Here is a 23363-nt window from a genome sequence, read left to right as displayed (position 1 = left end):
TGAAAAAAACTTTGCACTGTTTTTATTTTCGTTGCACAAGACACTTTTCATAATTGTTTTCATTACTTGCAACACTATTTGTTTTTATTCATGTTCAGATTGAAAATATATTTCTCTAATAAGTCACTTTTGCTTTAGTGTTCTGTTGTATTACATTTGTATTAATTTTACTCCCTGGTCTTTTTTGGACACACATCATCAATAAATAAAGTATACCTGTTTATCCCTAAAGAGTAATATTGTAGTTTTATCTAGAGTAATATTGTAATAAATGGCTATAACTTGCTTAGAGATTGTTAAATTTATACAAAATTTCATCTGAAAGTTTAAAACATCCAAATATAACTTTTTAAAAGAAAAAATTCAAACTTCAGGAGGTTTTGTGTGAGTTTACAGTGAAAAACACTAGATTTCTGCTGGTGTTTTTTTTAAATTCTGGGAATTTTATCCATTCTCAGACAAAATAAATGTAAAATTGGCACTTTAAATGAGCTAAACTGAAACTTCAAGTTGTCCTGTTTAAAATGATATATGGCACTTGATGCTGACTGCTAGAATGGGTTAGAAAACCAGAGAAAAGTGCAGGCGATTCAGAAGCCCCAAAAATTATCTTTGTCTTTAAGGGTTAATTTATGTTGACAGCATTATACAAACCCGATTCCAAAAAAGTTGGGACCCTGTACAAATTGTGAATAAAAAAGGAATGCAATGATGTGGAAATTTCAAATTTCAATATTTTATTCAGAATACAACATAGATGACATATCAAATGTTTAAACTGAGAAAATGTATCATTTTAAGGGAAAAATAAGTTGATTTTAAATTTCATGGCATCAACACATCTCAAAAAAGTTGGGACAAGGCCATGTTTACCACTGTGTGGCATCCCCTCTTCTTTTTATAACAGTCTGCAAACGTCTGGGGACTGAGGAGACAAGTTGCTCAAGTTTAGGAATAGGAATGTTGTCCCATTCTTGTCTAATACAGGCTTCTAGTTGCTCAGCTGTCTTAGGTCTTCTTTGTCACATCTTCCTCTTTATGATGTGCCAAATGTTTTCTATGGGTGAAAGATCTGGACTGCAGGCTGGCCATTTCAGTACCCGGATCCTTCTTCTACGCAGCCATGATGTTGTAATTGATGCAGAATGTGGTCTGGCATTGTCATGTTGGAAAATGCAAGATCTTCCCTGAAAGAGACGACGTCTGGATGGGAGCATATGTTGTTCTAGAACTTGGATATACCTTTCAGCATTGATGGTGCCTTTCCAGATGTGTAAGCTGCCCATGCCACACGCACTCATGCAACCTCATACCATCAGAGATGCAGGCTTCTGAACTGAGCGCTAATAACAACTTGGGTTGTCCTTGTCCTCTTTAGTCCGGATGACATGGTGTCCCAGTTTTCCAAAAAGAACTTCAAATTTTGATTCGTATGACCACAGAACAGTTTTCCACTTTGCCACAGTCCATTTTAAATGAGCCTTGGCCCAGAGAAAACGCCTGCGCTTCTGGATCATGTTTAGATATGGCTTCTTTTTTGACCTATAGAGTTTTAGCCGGCAACGGCGAATGGCACGGTGGATTGTGTTCACCGACAATGTTTTCTGGAAGTATTCCTGAGCCCATGTTGTGATTTCCATTACAGTAGCATTCCTGTATGTGATGCAGTGCCGTCTAAGGGCCCGAAGATCACGGGCATCCAGTATGGTTTTCTGGCCTTGACCCTTACGCACAGAGATTGCTCCAGATTCTCTGAATCTTTGGATGATATTATGCACTGTAGATGATGATAACTTCAAACTCTTTGCAATTTTTCGCTGAGAAACTCCTTTCTGATATTACTCCACTATTTTTCACCGCAGCATTGGGGGAATTGGTGATCCTCTGCCCATCTTGACTTCTGAGAGACACTGCCACTCTGAGAGGCTCTTTTTATACCCAATCATGTTGCCAATTGACCTAATAAGTTGCAAATTGGTCCTCCAGCTGTTCCTTATATGTACATTTAACTTTTCCGGCCTCTTATTGCTACCTGTCCCAACTTTTTTGGAATGTGTAGCTCTCATGCAGAGGTGTAAAGTCCAGGGGTCACAAAGTAAAAGTCCTGCCATATTTTTTATTCCACCCACTGAAGCGGTGTTAAAGTTAATGAGATAATTAAGTGATAAATTGAGTGATGATTGACCATTATTGAAGACACCTGATGATAACAAGCAGAATCACCAAAGGAGAAAATCACAATTTTTAAGCCACCATCGTGGAGATGAGTGTTTGCTTTAGTTGAACTCTTGACCCTTGACTTTTTAACATTAGATTTTGTTTGAGCTGGACTGAGTCATAACAGCCAGACAAGCAAAGAAAAAAAAGATGATCAGGTGGTGTTGGTTATGTTTTCACATAATCATTATTTGATCTGAATCACTGAACTCATTTAGAGCCCAATCTCTGAGTTAGATTTACATTATTGATTACAGCAGCACTGTGATTCTACAGCAGAAGATCAGCTTTTTCAATATAATCTGAAGAGTTTCTCAAAAGCTGTTCTGACCCCAAAAAAAAAAAGAAGTAATTCATTCAGAAACACAGACATCAAGAATCAGTCTGTGAATCTCAACAGTGGTGCGGATAATAAAGCATGTTGCAGTGCATTCTGGGAGCCACCAATCAAAATTCATCCATGGCTCCCATCATGCATTGCTGCATGAATAAATTATGAGCTTAATTGTCTTAGTAATTTCCTTTATTCTCACTATTTTTATTTATTTATTTATTTTTATTTTTTTATGTATTTTTAGTAGCTTGTTTTCTAATGTTCAGAGTTGATCTGTTTATCAGAATATGTTGCTTGTCACCGTTGTTGAGATTCATACTCTGATTCTTGATGTCTGTATGCCTAAAAGAAAGTTGTTGTTTTTTTGTATTCAGAACAGCCTTTGTGAAATCCTTTGAATCATATTGATAAAGCTGATCCTCTGCTGTAGAATCACAGTGCTGCTGTAATCAATAATGTAAATTTAACTCAGAGATTGGGCTCCAAATGAGTTCAGTTCAGGTAAAATAACAATTATTTAAAAACATAACCAACACCACCTGACCATCTTTTTTTCTTTGCTTGTCTAGCTGTTACAACTTAGCTAAAACAGCCCAAACAAAATCTAACATTAAAAAGTCAAGGGTCAAGAGCTCAACTAAAGCAAACACTCATTTCTACGATGGTGGCTCAAAAATTGTGATTTTCTCCTTTGGTGATTCTGCTTGTTATCATCAGGTGTCTTCAATAATGGTCAATCATCACTCAATTTATCATTTAATTATCTCATTAACTTTAATACTGCTTCAGTGGGTGGAATAAAAAATATGGCAGGACTTTTACTTTCTGACCACTTAAAAAAGTTAAAGCTGAAAAAAGTGAAAATCCAGGGTTTCACAGATGCACGCAAAGGTCAATCGAGGTGACCTTGATTTCAGGAATCCAAGAGCAACAAACGTTCTTTGTCTTTTGATACTCTTTTGAAAACGGATGAAAGAGTTTTGTTTTTGTCTCATTGAAATGTCACAGTAAATCTATACAGTTGAGTGAATCTCACATAGGTTGACATCAATCCAAATTTGTCAGCTCAACTTTCTTTTGGCTTTAAACAATTTCCGCAGACCGGTTCTGCTACGTAAAATCAACAGCCTTCTCATCTGCCATTGCAAAACAAACAAACTTGAAGCCTTCAGGGCATCAACACCCAACAAAACTAATAAGAGAATCGCCCATCACAGGCACTTCAAACTCCACATGAGCATCTTTAGCAGGTTCTGGTGTCTTTGTGGGGATTTGGGAAGGAAACTTGCAAATCACTGTGCTTATTTTCTCTGAAAAGAAAGTCTATGCCTCACTATAGCATTTCAAATATTCAAAAATGACAAGAACTCCTAATTTCTCAAATATGTGCTGAAACCAGTAGCAATGAGGAAATCTTCCATACAAGTATTTTTACATGTAACTATACATGATAACAACACACAACATTTTGGAACTTCTGTTCACAAAGCCGTATTAAAACACATTACAGTTTCAAGTGTTACCTTACAGCTGAGCTACCATGTTAACTAGATGTTTTATAGGGTTACACCAATCTTGAGAGCAGTGCTGTTTGTTTAAGGCAGTTTGTTTACATTGGAAGTAGCAGCAAAGCTCAAATGTGTTGAATATCGCCAATGATTTTCCTGCACTGTAACGACTTTTCTTAAATAAACCAGACTGACATGCAGATTTTGAACTCAAGACCTTCATCACAGCTGGAGCACATTTACCATAATTAAGTTATATACAGCCAAACCAAAACTTATTCAGACACCTTGAACATTTCATTCATTAATACAGTTTATTCACTATAGTTTAAAAAAAGGGTTAATATATTTTTATCAATTTTACTGGCAGTCCACTGTATGAAGAATTTTTGGGTATAATATGTCACAGTTTACTTTATTTTGCTATCCTCACTTACATAAATGAACTATAGTGTCCTGCACCCACTAGTAAAAAAATATATAAAAAATTATATCTAGTGTCTGAATAATTTTTGGTTTGACTGTATATATAGCAAATGAATCATATTTTGGCGCAGCGTATATTATGTGCTTAGTATACTACAAATACATTTACATATTTATGTGCTAAATAAAAATACCCTGTAATTGTACTTATGTATACCAAACTGGTATACTTAAAGTCTGCTAAATTGAAACAACTAATTTTGCACTTTACAATTTTATACTTTAGATACACTTTCAATATCTTGCATTTAAAGACTGATATTATACAAAGATCACACAATCCTTATTAATATTGATATTAAAACACTTTTTAAGCATAATATTAAGAAATGTGCATTGTGCAATCAAGAAATACTTCTAATAAAGTTTAATTATAATTTTATATCAGTAAAATTTTTGATAATTTCTGATAATTTTATATCAGTCTTAAATGATATGTGATCCTGCCAGTGAAAACCCAGCTAAAGACATTTTTTTTTGTGATTCCCTGTTTTCTAAAAATCATCATACATAAATGTAAAGAATAATCTGTGAAATTATAATCTTTATATCTTTGATATTGACAGCAAGACCATGTCAAAGATTTGCTCAATTTCGGGCTCAGAAAATCATGTTCCGATGTAAAAACAAGCTTATTTTTAAAACTGCAACACATTTGAACCATAATTATCCTGACTATGTGCCATATACCACATTAAAGCTAAGATTCTCCCATTTTCAGTCATATATGACACATTTATTTCTTAAAATTTTGTAAACAAGTCTATTTATTATGATGTGCATGTCCAAAAAGCATGAAACATTTAAATGAATGGGGGTACCACAAGAGCTTGATTTACCGAGTCAGTTCACTGTCATGATTTGTATAACTTTGTAAGTAAAATGAAATATCAGCAGAAAATGTCATTAAAATATAAATGAGTTAATATATAAAACATCAATTGAAAATCTCATTATCTCTTTCTGGGCTATTGTTTAACATTCGGAGTAAATCCAGGAAAGAATCCAGGAATGCTTCAAATGTTGTTCAGTCAGGAGCAGTGAGTGATTCCCTCTTTTCTTTTATTGTTTGATTAACATTAACATTAACATTAAAGACAGAATTACGGATCTAATATGCGTCAACATTTCTGCAAAATTATATTACGTTTCGCGACAGTTTCAAAGTGAAATGTCCAGTGAGTGGCGCTAGAAGCATGATCAGTTTTATCCAAAACAGATGAACGTGAATGTTTTATTGCATTGCAAATATGAAATAAAACATCCAGAACCCGAGCCCTCATCACCACAAGTGGGCTACAGTTCTAAACCATGTCAGAAAAGCCAAACATATGGAGCTGGTTATGTGATGCAAACCTCATTAGTTTACAAAACATCAAATGTTATTTGTCAGATGTGTTCCCTGAACTGTTTCCTAACAATTTCAACATGTAGTAGGCATAAAAGGACCTTAAAATAAAAAATCGTATGCAGAAAAATCTTGGCAGAATGTTAAGTTACAGACTTTAAATAATTTCTTGATGTTAAATGAGTAGTGGCAATGTTATTGAGTCAAAGTGTGCAAAATAATAATATTACTTTAAATCTAGTAATTGACCAGCTAACAGAATTTTGTTATAAGAATGTTCTCTAAATATTCAGTGTTGGTTCTGGGAAATGTAAAAAACACCCAGTTTTCTTGACGTTAGAGGAACTTTTTTTTTATAAGGTATAATGTTCCTCAAACGTTCTTTCAACTTAATTTTGATTTAAAATTCAACATTCTAGGAACGTTGATTTGATACATTCCAAGAACATGAAAATGTGCAGTTTCCTTAATGTTAGTAGAATGTTATTGAAAAGTTAGTATGATGTTCCTGAAACATTCTTTCAATCATTCAAACACCTGCTGTGAACAAGCACTGAAAGAAAGAGAAATAAGAACACAAACTACAACTTTCTTCAGCCACAGCCTTAGATGAACTGAAGATAAAAGACATTAAATCTCTGAAGATCTGATTAAACAACTCCACGAACAGCATTCACTTCAGCAACTCAGACACCCGACAGGCATGGCAGGGGATTCGTCACATTACTGGGCAGAATAACATCAGCAGTCTAACTAACAGCAGCAGAGGTGGAAAGTCCAGGGGTCAGAAAGTAAAAGTCCTGCCATATTTTTTATTCCACCCACTGAAGCAGTATTAAAGTTAATGAGATAATTAAATGATAAATTGAGTGATGATTGACCATTATTGAAGACACCTGATGATAACAAGCAGAATCACCAAAGGAGAAAATCAAAATTTTTAAGCCACCATCGTAGAGATGAGTGTTTGCTTTAGTTGGGCTCTTGACCCTTGACTTTTAACACCGCTTCAGTGGGTGGAATAAAAAATATGGCAGGACTTTTACTTTCTGATCCCTGGACTTTACACCTCTGAACAGCAGTGCTCTAGAAGCAGAGCAGCTCAACCAGTACTTCGGACGCTTTGAGGTGGAGAGGATTGAGACTTCTATCGATCCAGTTCCTGCCACCAACAGCCAGGCACTCATCATCCAACCTACTGAGGTGATACACATTCTCCGTAAAATCAACATACGGAAAGCGGCTGGTCCAGATAGCATCCCAGGGCGCGTCTTCAGAGACTGTGCCGCAGAGTTGGGTGAGGTATTTACAAATATCTTTAACCTTTTTCGGTTGCAGTGCACTGTTCCAACATGCCTGAAGACATCCACAATAGTGCCAGTACCAAAGAAGGCTGCCATAACATCCCTCAATGATTATAGGCCCATTGCACTGACACCTGTAATCATGAAATGTCTGGAGAGGCTGGTCCTGCATTACATCAAGGCTGCTCTTCCATTTACTCTGGACCCTCACCAGTATGCATACAGGGCCAACAGGTCGACAGATGATGCCATCTCCACTGCCCTCCACACTGTACTGTGCCACCTGGAACATCAAGGAATGTATGCAAGGCTGCTGTTCATGGACTACAGTTCTGCATTCAATACCATCATACCTAGCAGACTGTTTTCCAAGATGCCAGACCTAAGCATACAACACAACATCTGCCTGTGGGTTAAGGACTTCTTAACACAGCGGCCACAGTCGGTGCGGATGGGTTCACATCACTCCTCAACTCTGACACTCAGCACAGGAGTCCCACAAGGCTGTGTACTGAGCCCGTTTCTCTACTCTTTGTATACTCATGACTGTACACCATCTTATAATACTAACATCATTATCAAATTCGCAGATGATACGACTGTGGTGGGGTTGATCACCAGAAGCGATGAGTCTGCCTACAGAGAGGAGGCACAGAGGTTAATGGTGTGGTGCACAGAGAATAATCTGTCTCTAAACATCAAGAAAACAAAAGAACTCATCATTGACTTCAGAAAGAAACAGGATGTTCACACCACTGTACATCAATGGGGAGAAGGTGAAAAGAGTGTCAAGCTTTACATTTCTGGAAACATACATCTCAGAGGACCTCTTATGGACTACAAACATCATGGCGCTAGTCAAGAAGGCACAAAAGCGACTGTACTTCCTAAGAACGTTTAGGAAGATTAACCTGTCACAGGAGCTTCTGGTGTCATTCTATCGCTGTTCCATTGAGAGTGTACTCACACATGGCATGCTGGTGTGGTATGGAAGCAGCTCTGCAGCTGACAAAAAGGCTCTGCAGAGAGTCACAAAGACTGCAGAGAACATCATCACAAACCAACAGTTACCTGCCCTGGAAGACATATTCATCACACGTTGCCTGAAGAAAACACACAACATTCTGAAGGATTCACATCACCCTGCCCATCATCTGTTTGAACTGTTACCATCTGGAAAACGCTACAGGTCTATTAAAACACGCACCACAAGATTCATGAACAGTTTTTATCCAAACGCTGTTACCTTACTGAACTCTGAAATGAAAAAACAATGCCCAACTACAACACATTCCTGACATTCCAGAGCATGCATTCATGACAATAACATATGTGCACTCTATATTTATCACTTATGTGCAATAGCATAAGCACTTTGTTTACGTATATGTTGGAAAGTTTATAATTTCGTTGTATGTATTTTACAATGACAATAAAAGAAGAATTAATGAATTGAAGAATTACCAGCTTCACTTATTACTAACCAGACTGACTTTATTTTTGTCACACGTCTACAGAAGCTCTTATTGAGAATTAACAGAGGTTTAGATGTTGATGTCTTATTGAAAATGTTTCGTTTGAAGTCACCATCATGGAGATCAGTGTTTGCTTTAGTTGAGCTCTTGACCCTTGACTTTTGTTGAGTCGCTTCTTTATCAGCAGTTGCAGGTGTTTTCAGAAAACTTTTCTGCACTGATAAAGCAGACCAACATGTCTGTTTTAATAACAGACAAATAATTGCATTAAAGTGTCTTACATAACAGCTTTTTTGTGGTTTTGCTTTTTTTTTTTTAATTGAAGTGTTATATGAAAAAAGTAATAAACTCAAACGATATGATAAAAACCATTTGTAACACTGAAGTGATTTGTGTAAGATTGTCCAAAACTATTTAAAAGTTAGAAACTTAGAAACACACTTAGACATCAGCACTTATCATACAAACCTCAACAATGGTGACAATCAAAAAAATTAAGCTGCATAAAGAAGCAACTCAACAAAAGTCAAGAGCTCAACTAAAGCAAATGCTCATCTCCATGATGGTGACCTCAAATGAAACATTTTCAATAACACATCAACATCTAAACCTCTGTTAATTCTCAATAAGAGCTTCTGTAGATGTGTGACAGAAATAAAGTCAGTCTGGTTAGTAATAAGTGAAGCTGGTAATGCTGTTTGTGGAGTTGTTTAATCAGATCTTCAGAGATTTAATGTCTTTTATCTTCAGTTCATCTAAGGCTGTGGCTGAAGAAAGTTGTAGTTTGTGTTCTTATTTTCTTTTTCTTTCAGTGTTTGTTCACAGCAGGTGTTTGAATGATTGAAAGAATGTTTCAGGAACATCATACTAACCTTTAAATAACATTGTACCAACATTAAGAAAACTAGACATTTTTATGTTCTTGGAATGTTGCAAATCAACGTTCCTAGAATGTTGAATTTTAAATCAAAATTAAGTTGAAAGAACATTCAAGGAACATTATACCTTATAAAAACGTTCCTCTAACGTCAAGAAAACTGGACGTTTTTTACGTTCCCAGAACCAACACTGAATATTTAGAGAACGTTGTTATAACAAAATTCTGTTAGCTGGGTGTGTACTCTTGAGTGACGACGATTAAAACGATTAAACGATAAATGCTGCCTTTGAACTTGAAATGAAAGTATGTTAGTAGGCGGCACAGACCTACACTCTTTGAAAGAGCCTTTGTTTGGGAATATTTGGGATATACTGTGTTTGTTTCTGTGTTATTCCTAATCAAACAGCTGGCAGTGAAATACTATAATTGTTAACGTGTTGTAATAATATTCAGCTGCCACTGAAAGTTTCCAGTTGTTTCACATGACTTCTTTTAAAGCCTTCTCGCCTATATGGGCAGCTTCTGCTTCAATGCTCTTTTGTGGCGAAAGCTTCCTGCCGCTTATATTTCACAACGACCGGTCAAGCTCTTAAAACTTGTTGCTGTACAATTCAACACATGACACATGTGCTACACATGCTGGATGTGGACACAGATGTTGAACTCAGAGGCTCTCAGTGCTGGGCCTGTTTTTTTTTCAAACATGAAAAGGAAGCAAGTGTCACATATTTTAGCTTCTGTATCAGTTAATCTTCACCCATTAGCTACACTAGATTGGATTTCAACCAAACTGAGTGCTCACATACTGCTCGAGATAAGGGATCCGTTTCGTAACATACTTAGGAAATATTTTATTGCATCATGGGTGACTTTTGCTGCATCTTTGTTTTTGGGCACAACCAAGTCCAAACATCCAAGACATTCTTTTTTTTACCTTTTATAATTAATAATTTATTTAAAAATCAAAGAAGAAATGGGTCTGTTTCTGTTATGGAATACTGATTGGAGAATGCTGTTAAAATTGTGTGCTTTTTTAAGGCAAGTTTCATATCCATAAATCCGGTGTTGGGTTACGTAATCAGATTACTTTTTTTCAAGTAACTAGTAAAGTAACGCATTACTTTTAATTTTACAACAAAATATCTGAGTTACTTTTTCAAATAAGTAACGCAAGTTACATTTGATTAGGGTGACCAGATGTCCCATTTTTCCCGGGACAGTCCATTATTTAAGCTCTATTTTTAGTGTCCCGACTTACTAAGAAAAAAATCACGTTTTGTCCCGTACTTCAACTTTCCTAAAATTTCTTTACGACTGGGTGATAGACTGAGTAGTAGTAGTAGTCTAGTTGTGTTCTGTCACGCGAGAACAGCCCAATCAATTTGTCGTATAACAAAATTACCATCCAATCACAACTTGTTATCGATTAACTTGCTGTTAGTGAAGGCGGGATAGGTGGAATCATGCTGACGCACACCAGAAGCGCTCTCTCTCTTGCGCGCGATCAGTTCTCCTTGCGCCTGAATGGTCAAATGCACACATAGTTGCCAAAATGTCCATCGTGTGGAGTATCTCACGTAAATACAGTCGGTTATGGCTTAAGTAGATGTAAACAGCATGGTGAAAACCGGATGTGTGTCAGTATATTACATACATAAATTCTGTTGTAAAGGGACAGTAGCCTAATTAAATATTTGTCTGTCATTAATGTTAATCAAACAACAAAAGATGTTAAATAAATGTATACATGGTAAATAAACCTACTGTATCTGAAAAACAAGTTTATTTTGTATCTCTATCGTATTTGTCATATTGTTTGTAATTTGTTTGTAAAGTTCTTTTTTATATAACAAAAATTATATATACAGATATCACATTATGAAATAAATGTTGTTCTCCAAAACACGTTGGCTACAATTATTGGCACCCCTAGAATTTTTTATGAGTAAAATATCTCTTAAGTATATTCCCATTCATATTTACATTTTTTTATCACACCAGGGTGATCATGAACATGAAATTGTCCAGCCATGACTTCCTGTTCCACAGGAGTATAAACATTAGGAAACACAAAGGCCAAATTACCTTAATCATTCATCACAATGAGTAAAACCAAAGAATATAGTTCTGATGTGCAGCAAAAGATTGTTGAGCTTCACAAAATAGAAAGTGGCTGTAAGAAAATAGCTAAAGCATTGAAAATCCCCATTTCCACCATCAGGGCAATAATTAAGAAGTTCCAATCAACTAAAGATGTTACAAATCTGCCTGGAAGAGGACGTGTGTCTAAATCATCTGAAAAACATTTATTTTATAATGTGATTTCCCCACACTTTCAATTCTTTTCCTTCAATGAAAGGTAAGATTTTTGCTAATTTTATGAATTAAAGATCAAAAGGATAAACAATGCAGATTTATTTTTACAGTCATCTTTGATTATATTTACCAAGGGTGCCAATAATTCTGACCACAACTGTATATATATATATATATATATATATATATATATAGTGAAATAAAATTTCTCATATCATGGTCATATTGCCCATCCCTTGCCCACTCCTCCTGTATTCCACCATGAGATATCTGGTCATCCTACATGTGTCCAAAAATAGAACCCTTTTTCGTTATAAAAAAACAAGCCCTGCCCATGTGAAAAAAGTAACACAAAAGTAACATAATTTATGACTTTTCTTAACCCTCTACAGCACAGCATTGCCCTCAGGCAACAGAAAGTTTTCTTAAGCCCTGTTTAGTAGATTTTAAATGATTACAACCAATTAGAAAGGTTCAGAATGTACCAAAGAACAGTTCAGTAAGGTGTGGGAGTCACTATCAAGCACCATTTAAAGGTGGGACGTCCTGTTCTGATACATGGTCACAGGAGCACATGGTGTGAGAAGGCGGCAAGATTATTTGCTTTAGTAATCTTATTTAAAATGACATGAACTGTACATAAAAAAATGTGTGTGTGTGTGTGTGTGTGTGTATGAAGGTGTAGAGAAGCCTTTTGTCAGGTTTTATGAAGTTTTTTTTATTTTGCATGTTCAGAAATTCAGTTTTTCTTTTCATTGCCTCAGGGCAACGTTGTGCGACAAGGGGTACTTTTTGAGGATGTTTTGGACAATACCTCACATTGGCCATAATGTGTTATAAGAAGGGAAGATGCAGGGTTCCTGGGTGTGCAGGAACACCCAAAGTGATGTGAAAAATTTTTAACATACACCTCTATTTCACAACAGTGTGCAGTAGAGGGTTAGAAAGTAATTAAGCAACACAATTAGTTATTTTTTAAGGGAGCAATGCAATACTGTAACTCATTACTTTTCAAAGTAATTTTCCCCAACACTGTATAAATCCAGACTGACAGCTGCTAAATGTATTATTTCCCTGTTTTGTTCTGAGACAAAATATTTAGTTGATTCCCTACTTACACTACAGAGGAAAAAAGCCATAAATCATGTCAGGTTTTAACTACAGACACACACACACAAAGTAATGCTTCTTCTTCTCCTGGACTGAAGCACAGGCTCTACTCTCCAGCACAATGGTAACCTCAAACAAAAATGGTGCTAAATAGCACTAAAAGTGGTTCATTGGCTTGTAATCATAGGGGAACCACTTTAAGTGCTATATAGCACCTATCTTTAAAGGCTCTACAGCACCTTTGTCAAAAGGCAAGAGTCTTTGTCAAGAGTCTCCTGTGGGCGCCCTGCCATGTTTCCTTATAGATTTGGGGACCTAAAATACACTGAAATACACTGTACACTGTTAAAAAAAAATCGTGATTTTTTTTTTCAAGTTTTCTTTTATTTTAAATTGTAGTCAAAAATTATCTCAAAATTAACAACTTGACTGTTATTTTAAGTATTATGACATTAATGACAAATTACAGTAATTCACTTTTTTTGTACAGAAAAAAATGCTTTATTATTTTCAATAATAAAGTTTGATGTCACCATCATGGAGTTGAGTGTTTGCTTTAGCTGGACTCCTGACCCTTGAGTGTTAACATTAGTCTTGAAAGCTTAAAAGCTTTCAAAATATCAGAGCAGGACAGGATTATATGCAGTAGTATTATAGGGCTACAATAACACGAAATAACTTAATCTGAATACTATATCAGAGAACAGACTCCAGATGAGATCAGCAAGTCGATGAGTGTATCATCATCAAGCAACTAAGATTATCAGTAAGTAATCTTATCTGATTCTCCTCTGCAACGTATTTGCTGTAAGAAATGTGCATAATATATGTCAGTGCCATTCTTTTGTCTCAAGACGCACACCAGTAATGTTTTATTCTAAGGCAAAACCGGTTTAAATATGCTAATTTAACGAATACTTAGTCCTGGCTTAAGCTAAGCCCTGTTTGTGAAACCAGGCCATTAAGAAGTTTTGTATAAAAGAAATAAAGACATACTGATTTGTAATAAGTGAAGATGCTGAGCTCTAGAGAGATCTGTTAGTTTAATGTTCTGTTTCTGTTGTCTGAGTTTTGTGGGTCACCATTGTGCTGGAGAGTAGACCCTGTGCTTCAGTCAATGATGGGCTGAGAAACACTGATGTTATGCTGCATGTTGCTTTATTTAAAGGCAGTAACTGCGTAACTGTTGATACAATAGTTATATTAACTCATGCATGTGTGCTGTAAAGACTTGATTGCAAGAGATTGACATTTTACAGACAATGTTTCACAATAATAATCCTGGATAATATCTGTAAGGTAACCGTTTTTGTAAAACATAAAAAAAAAAACCCAGGATATGTTACCTTAATTTTACAGTTTGGCAGATGTTTCTGCCAGTCATTGACAGTTTTAACGATCATTAACCATTATTTTCATTAATGGTGAACGTTTGGCTCCATGTGCTGCCATGCATTTTACTGTTTTTTTATTTTTTATTTATTTATTTATTTTTTTACAGAGTAATTGGGGACAGGATTAAAAATTACATTAAAATACAGCGTATTTCCTGAAGATAACGTGGTTCTCAACCTTTTTGCCCTATTAGGAAATATTCCATGGCCCCCACATGAGACTCTCATGGTTCTACATAGCACCATTTGACAAAGGTGCAGTATAGAGCCTTTAAAGATAGATGCTATATGGCACTTAAAGTGGTTCCCCTATGATTACAAGCCAATGAACCACTTTTAGTGCTATTTAGCACCATTTTTGTTTAGAGTGGTGAAAAAAATACGAGATGGGAGGAATGCAAAGATTCTTGGGAAAATGCCAAAATTTTGTGGGTGAACAAAGTTTCTCATGGGAACGCAAAAGTGCTGACATAATTTATTTTCCTCCCATCTAAACGTTTTATTTTACAATGTCCTTTAGGGGCTCCGCATAAAAAATAGTCTTTTTTTTTTATTTTTTATTATTATTTATAGAGACAAGCTTCCATAGAATAGAGCAATTATTTTGGGGTAGATAGGAGAGAAAAAAAAAACATATATGCATATATTTTTATAATTATTTTCTCTCTTTCTCCCTTTTTCTATCTGTGTGATTTCATGTCATCCCTAATCATTGCATAATGCTGATATATTGGGTAATAATGCTGCTTGTTACTATGCTAATTACATTAAAACTGATAAGACAGACTTTATTATCAGAATGAGATATTAAAGGTCAAGTAAAAGGTTAAAGGTCAAGTGAAATGTTAATGCATGCATGCATGAGGAGGACAGACGTGTCTGAACCGGAGGATGGGTGACGCGGGCACTTACCTCCGCATGCAGTCCAGAGCACGAACAAAGTAATCTTTATTGAGCTGGTGCTCGTCCCGCAGCAGAGAGCACTGCTCCAGCGTCACTGACATAGACGTCCTGTCTTTGGCACTTTTACAGCTGGTGAAGCGGATACCATTCATCCGTCGACAGATCTGAGGAGAGACGTGACAGATTGTTTTTACTTTCGCTGCCTCAGCATAAAGCGTGGTATTTATGAATTGATGGTTGATTGACTTATAGAAAATCCACACCAAACATAAAAACATAACATGCAATACAATATAATAAGAATTATATATAAAATAACGTGCAAATACATACACATACATTATCGTTCAAACTTTTGGGGTTGGTAAGTGTTTTTTGTTTCCCTACTTAAACTACAGAGAAAGAGAGTGATTAAAACATTCAAGGTTTTAACCAAGATTAAGTCCATTATGAAACTTACTAATCGTGAAAAGTGTTGATTATAGCATTATATTAAAATCGTGGCATGAAATGTTGCAGTGATCTCGTCATTGTAATTCGATTTCTGCACACTATCATATGCTTTCATCATAACTAACACTGCAAACACAATAATGTAAATAACAGATTCTAACAGGAGTTTTGGCAAGAGTCCAAAACTCAGTCACTGATAAACTCACACTGTTTGATTGACAGCTCCAGCGATTGTAAAGAGAGTGTTCTTTGATCGCTTTCTATATATTATTTAATCACAGTTTAAATAATAGATTAACAAGTTTAATAAACAAGTTTATTGCTTAGTTGCTCGATCCAGTGTTAGCGTCACCTCTGTTATTTACCTACTACTTGTCACGCGTGAATCAGTGGGTGGGGCTACAGTGATAACGATGTAGAAGTAGGTGTTGATCTTCTGCAGAAGCGGTCTTTCACCTCTCTATGGCATAATAAATAGGCACACTCCACAACCAGTCGTAATCTGGGCTTGGTTTCAATAAAAACAATTTTTGGATTAACAAGGAAGCTTTCAGTTCTGAAACTTACAGTATATTCTTGTAGTATGATGACCTATTATATATCAAAAGCTCAAGGAAAATTAGATTTCTCAATTCATGACCCCTTTAAACACCTGTGATTGGCTAAATTGCTCACCACTGCGAAAACACATTGTAAATGGAATAATTTGACATTCTCCTGAGCGCGAACACAGATACGCAACTGAATCGTTTGCCAACTCTTTTATATATATCGCTAATATGCTATTATTACAAAGAAAACAGACCAGCAGTTATGGGCAGCTTTTCCGTCTCAAAGCAATCAGAAGCAGCAGAAGACAGTAGTTTGAGTGGAAAAATTTATCTAAGTATCAAGTCCGTATTTTAGCATAAACCCCTCCTTGAGATTTATGCTTCCTGTTATTTATGTTGCTTTGTGAACAAAGAGCCATTCTTGCGACTACACTCTCACCCTGTAACGATTGTGTGTGCGCTGGGACAGGAGAGGGGACATTGCCAATAAAAATTATAGTCCCTAATTTCTTTTTATTCTTGTCACTGACATTCCCAACCCTGGACTCGGGAGGATGTGACACAAATGACTTTTTTCCTCGCAATTACAAGTTTAGATCTCACAATTCAGAGAATTTTATTTTTATTTTTATTTCTTGGTGTAAACAAGCTTCCATAGAATAGAGCAATTATTTTGGGGTAGATCGGAAAGGAAAAAATTAAATATATTTTGTCTTTATTATCACTTTTGATTAGTGGCGCAATAGATCACAAAACTCACAGTTTGGATTATATTTCGGTTGTGTTCGGCTGTGCGCACAGAAAACAGAATGCAAGTACTGAATTTAGCTCTCTTTCGCCACTTCTTGTGCTTGAATGGTTTAAAATTGCTTGAATGTGTAAATTTGCAAGACTCAGTAATGTGCAAACGATAAACTTTCACTCTATGATGGTTAAACTTTGCAACTAATCTGCGAATCACATGTGGGTCTTCGTGCGTATGAATCAACTATGATCCGTTACACCCCTATTAAAAAAAAAAATATTACTGACCCAAAACTTCTGAAAATTAGGTCAAACTAACAAAAAAACAAACAAACAATTCAACTTGGGAGAAATTACCCTCTCAAAGTCCAAGACATTTCAGGTTAATATCTCTCATGAGTTTGGCATGAATTAAAAGGATTTTTGGAGGCTAATTCAAATACAACTTCAGCACATGTAACAAATCACCAAATGTTTTGCAAATGTGAGGTTATGAAACACAGTTGCACACACTTCCTGCACAGACTCCATAAACTCAAGTTCAGCCTCACCATTCCTGCAAGCCACAGGATCTCCACATTCTTCCTCTTCTTGGTTACCACATTCTGTCCGAGGGTGTCAAGCAGTTCCTTAATGTCCATCTGTGTCTGAAAACATGGCAGGCCTTTGGAAAGAAGAGACGAAGACAGAATACACTTCAGATGTCATGCATCAACGAGTTTAAAGAGGGCTTGTTGGTCCCTGTATCGACAAGCACTAAAGATGAGATTGAAAAGTCTGGGGACATGTTATCTTTTGATAAACAGAGAGATGGAAAGAAGACAAGATGTGACACGCTGTGATGCAGCTTGGCATCCGTCTGCTGGGAGCATTCATCATACAAAGCCTTCACGCTTCATAGACATGATTGACATATCAGAGAACAATAAATTCCTGCACTCAAATCCTTAAAACATGAGACTCTGTGCTCTGCACAAATACTGCAGAAGTGCCGCACTGAACCTGAACACAGTTTTGTTTTCACAACAAAGAACAAAATCAGGTGATTGTAGGATATTTTAAGCCTCATAATCATTCAAGACCTCATTGGTATGACTTCCTTTTCAAGAAACCACAAAACACAAGTTGATAAACAGAGACTTTAGACAAAAATATGATGAGACAAGCATATTCCTGATTTAAATCTCCTTATCAGACCATTATCAGAGGTTTTAAGTCCCATTTAATAAAATTACCTTGTTTAAATATGTTTATCGGACTTTATGCAAAAATGAATCTCAGTTCAACCCCAAAATTAAAAGAAAGAAATAAGAAATTATGGTAAGATTTTACAATAGGGTTCCAGTACTTAACGTTAGTTAATACATTAGCAAACATTAACTAACTATACTATTGTTAGTATTTAATAATCTTTGTTAATGTTAGTTATAATAAAAATACAACTGTTCATTGTTAGTTCATGTTAGCTTAGATGCAATACTAACAAATACAAGTTTTGATTTTAATAATGTATCAGTAAATGTTGAAGTGCAAATAGCGATAGATGCTGTTTACACTAAGTGCAAATAGCGATAGATGCTATTTACACTAAGTGAAAACAGCGTATTTTCTTAGCGATAGATGCTATTTACACTAAGTGAAAACAGCATATTTTCTTAGCGATAGATGCTATTTACACTAAGCGAAAATAGCATATTTTCTTAGTGACAGATGCTGTTTACACTAAGTGAAAACAGCGTATTTTCTTAGCGATAGATGCTATTTACACTAAGTGAAAACAGCGTATTTTCTTAGCGATAGATGCTATTTACACTAAGTGAAAACAGCGTATTTTCTTAGCGATAGATGCTATTTACACTAAGTGAAAACAGCGTATTTTCATAGCGATAGATGCTATTTACACTAAGTGAAAATAGCATATTTTCTTAGTGACAGATGCTGTTTACACTAAGTGCAAATAGCGATAGATGCTATTTACACTAAGTGAAAACAGCATATTTCTTAGTGATAGATGCTGTTTACACTAAGTGCAAATAGCGATAGATGCTATTTACACTAAGTGAAAACAGCGTATTTTCTTAGCGATAGATGCTATTTACACTAAGTGAAAACAGCATATTTTCTTAGCGATAGATGCTATTTACACTAAGCGAAAATAGCATATTTTCTTAGTGACAGATGCTGTTTACACTAAGTGCAAATAGCGATAGATGCTATTTACACTAAGTGAAAACAGCGTATTTTCTTAGCGATAGATGCTATTTACACTAAGTGAAAATAGCATATTTTCTTAGCGACAGATGCTGTTTACACTAAGTGAAAAAAGCAATAGATTCTATTTATACCATGTAAAAGTATCAGTTCTTTGCAGTAAGTGTAAATAGTAATTAGATGCTATCTATACTTTATATTGGCTGATACTATTTGTACCTCAGTATTTTTGTACATTAACAGGATGCAATAATATCATAGAGTGCAAATTATTATATTTAATACAATTATTAAATGGATGCTGCCTTATTGGAAGAATAAAAACCCTCCCTACAACTTCCCCTAACCCTACCCAATAAACACTTTTAATATTATTAAACACTTGGTCGCCATTTATTCCACTTTAGAACATTATTTTCATTTTTATTGAAAATAAATGTGAGCTCGGCAAAAGGCAGATTTGAACCTCGCGTCGATCGCGTTGAAAGCCAGGACTGCGAGCCTTACTCGCTACTGCTGTGCCACTGAAGATGTTTAATTCTGTGTGTCTTATTTAAAACTTGAGTGGCCCAACCAGACACTGGTGGGCGGAGCTAGTGTAAATAGTGTTTGCCAACAAGGGCAACTTAGCGTAAATAGACACTCCGTTTTTATTAATACTTAATGTTAACTAATGGAACCTTATTGTAAAGTGTTACTGAAATGATTAATAAGAATGTTGAGAAATTAGAATGTTCGGTTACACTTTATTTGAAGGTGTCCTTAGTGTAATTATACAATTAAGTACTGAGTAATAGTAACATGTACTTACTATATAATTAGTGTTAGGGTTTGGTTTAGTTGCTTGTAATTAAGTATAATTTACTGTTATCACTAGATCAAGTACATGTAAGGTGTGTAGCTTAAAAAAGTGTTACCGAATGTTGCATAAAGTATTTTTTTTTGTTGTTGCATTTTTAACATCAGTATAGTTTCTAAATAAATAGTCTCCAATGCTCCTCATTTGCAAGTCGCTTTGGATAAAAGTGTATGCTAAATGAGTAAATGTAATATAAAAAAACACAAAGCTCAGTTTCTTGAGTGTTGAACTTACATTCAGACGGCACTGTGTTGGTTAAGGATTTATAGTAACCTTCTAGAATCTCGAAGTTCTTCTGGTTTATTCTCTCCTGTAAAGATATGTCGCCAAACCTGAGAGGGAGAGAGCACAAAGAGAACGTCTCGGTTACAAAGGTAACCCTCGTTCCCTGAAGGAGGGAACGGAGACGTACGTCGGACAGACAGACGAATAGGAATCTCGCTAGAGAGGCCAATCTACTTCGAGTGTAACTACAACGAGCCAATGCACATTGGCATGCAATCATATGCATCAGCTGCTCGCCTCGCAGCGCGGGTATATAACGAGCAGCAGGTGCGTTGCATCTTCAGGTTTTCGCTGAGGAGCCGAACCGGATAGGCGGCAGCATCAGCGGGGTACAGCGACTGTGGCGACGGGACGTACGTCTCCGTTCCCTCCTTCAGGGAACGAGGGTTACCTTTGTAACCGAGACGTTCCCATTCAGTCGGTCACGTTCGACGTACGTCGGACAGACCGACGAATAGGAATCCCTACCAAAGCGCCACAGGGGCTGCCCTCTTCCAGCGCTCTGTTGTAAGCCACCTGAACCCCCTTGCCTACGGACGGTGGGACAGGGCTAACACAGAGAGTGTCAATCACTGCTGTTCCCCAAAACCCATTCAGTGAGACTATTGGATAACGCTGGGAAAGCGTACCCTTCCGCTGGGAAAGGAACGCTGCGGAAGCCACATCCTTCCCGAAGGAGTTAAGTGGAGAAGTACATATGGACTAACCCGTAGGCTGTACTACATATGGAAGAACTGGGGTGACTCCAACTCGATGAGAGGTGGGTTCTCCCAGAGGGAAAGACACGGGCTTCGTTTAGGAGCAACCGTGGAACTAGACATATGGGATCCCAGTAGGGTCACACATATGGTACCCAGCCTAAACCCGGTTCTCAAGGATACAACGGAGTATAGGCCTAGCGCCAGACGTTCCGCCACGTCGGCTGCCGAAGGGAGATCGGAGGACTCAACAGGGTCTGCCTTGTAGGGACTCTCTGGAGAAAAAAGCGCATGTAAGCGCAGCAAGCCGACACTAAGCCGGGGCCTCTCCGTGCCTCTGACCTGAGGTGAGAACACGGGAGGAGACCGGCTCAACACGAAGGCTATAGAATCTAGCGAACGTGTTAGGTGTCGCCCAGCCCGCAGCTCTACAGATGTCTGTAGCGAGGCGCCACGAGCCAGCGCCCAGGAAGATGCGACGCCTCTCGTGGAGTGCGCATGCAACCTGAGCGGGCAGGGCACGCCCTGAGCTTGGTAAGCCAGGGCGATGGCATCCACTATCCAGTGGGCCATCCTCTGCTTGGAGACAGCCTTTCCCTTCTGCTGGCCTCCGTAACAGACAAGAGCTGGTCTGAGGTCCTGAAGCTTTGAGTTCTGTCTATGTACAGTCGCAAAGCGCGAACTGGACAGAGCAAAGCCAGGGCTGGGTCTGCCTCCTCCGAGGGCAGCGCTTGCAGGCTCACTACCTGGTCCCTGAAGGGAGTGGTAGGAACCTTGGGCACAAGCCAGGCCGGGGTCTCAGTACCACATGGCCGTCACCCGGCCCGAACTCCAGGCACGATTCGTCGACCGAAAAAGACTGCAGGTCCCCTACCCTCTTGATGGAGGCCAATGCAACCAGCAGCAAAGTCTTCATAGACAGAATCTTTAAGTCTGCTGATTGCAAGGGCTCAAAGGGAGCAATCTGAAGTGCTCTCAGCACCAGAGCAAGGTCCCAAGAGGGTATGGAGGGAGGACGAGGAGGATTTAACCGCCTCGCCCCCCTAAGGAACCTGACGACCAGGTCGTGCTGACCAACAGATTTGCCATCTATGTGGTCATGATATGCGGAGATAGCAGCAGTATGGACTTTGAGGGTGGAGGGGGACAGCCTACGCTCCAACCCCTGCTGCAAGAAGGAAAGCACGACACCGATCGAGCATCTTCGGGGGTCCTCTCGACGAGAAGAACACCACTCGACGAACAGGTTCCACTTCAAGGCGTAAGCCCGTCTCGTAGACGGAGCACGTGCCGAAGCGATGGTGTTAAGTACCTCGGGGGGTAAGTCACCTAGAACCTCCGCGTCCCGTCCAGGGACCAGACATGGAGTTTCCAGAGGTCTGGACGCGGGTGCCAGAGAGTGCCCCGTCTCTGAGAAAGAAGGTCCTTCCTCAGAGGAATGGGCCAGGGAGGGGCTGTCGCGAGGAGTGAGAGTTCTGGGAACCAGGTCCGGTTGGGCCAATAGGGCGCAACTAGCAGAACCTGCTCCTCGTCCTCCCTGACTTTGCACAGGGTCTGTGCAAGTAGGCTCACTGGGGGAAACGCATATTTGCGAAGGCCCCGGGGCCAGCTGAGCGCCAGTGCGTCTGTTCCGAGTGTTCCCCGGACAGGGAGTAAAACAACCGGCAATGGGAGGTTTCTGGTGAGGCAAACAGGTCTACCTGAGCCTCTCCGAACTCTCTCCAAATCAGCTGGACCACCTGGGGGTGGAGTCGCCACTCTCCTGGCCGCGCAGCTCGTGATAGCTCGTGGGCCACACGGTTGAGCACACCGGGAATATGAATGGCACGAAGCGACCTCAGATGCTTCTGACTCCAGAGGAGGAGATGGCGGGCGAGTTGCGACATGCGACGGGAGCGTAGACCACCTTGACGGTTGATGTATGCAACGGTCGCAGTGTTGTCCGTCCGGACCAGTACATGCTTGCCCCGTAGCGGCCCTTTGAGGCGGCTCAGGGCAAGGCGTACCGCTAGCAACTCGAGGCAGTTGATGTGCCAATGCAGATGGGGGCCCGTCCAACCCCTGACACTGCATGCCCGTTGTACGTGGCACCCCAGCCTGTGGCAGAGGCATCCGTGAATACCACAGCATGCCGGGACACCTGCTCTAGGGGTACTCCAGCCCGAAGAAACAAGGGGTCCGACCACGGGCTGAAGGTTTGGCGGCACTCCTGAGTGATTGCCACCCGGAACGTGCCGCGTTGCCACGCCCATCTCGGGATCCGGCCGTGGAGCCAGTGTTGAAGCGG

General features: G+C 38.4%; 1 protein-coding gene across 6 annotated transcripts in view; it reads right to left on the bottom strand.

Moving 5' to 3' along the window:
• Nucleotides 1-23363, bottom strand: part of inpp4b (inositol polyphosphate-4-phosphatase type II B) — a 184339-nt gene that overhangs the window by 5023 nt on the left and 155953 nt on the right. For all 6 annotated transcript variants that reach the window (XM_051909733.1, XM_051909742.1, XM_051909752.1 and 3 more), the window contains 3 exons: nt 20328-20425; nt 17575-17687; nt 15285-15439 (listed from right to left, as the gene is read on the bottom strand). In XM_051909733.1, coding sequence (XP_051765693.1) covers nt 15285-15439; nt 17575-17687; nt 20328-20425 — 366 coding nt within the window. The remainder of the gene's footprint in view (nt 1-15284; nt 15440-17574; nt 17688-20327; nt 20426-23363) is intronic.

This window comes from Ctenopharyngodon idella, chromosome 1 (genome assembly GCF_019924925.1).
Source record: "Ctenopharyngodon idella isolate HZGC_01 chromosome 1, HZGC01, whole genome shotgun sequence".
NCBI lineage: Eukaryota > Metazoa > Chordata > Actinopteri > Cypriniformes > Xenocyprididae > Ctenopharyngodon > Ctenopharyngodon idella.
This window is presented reverse-complemented; position numbering and strand designations above follow the sequence as displayed.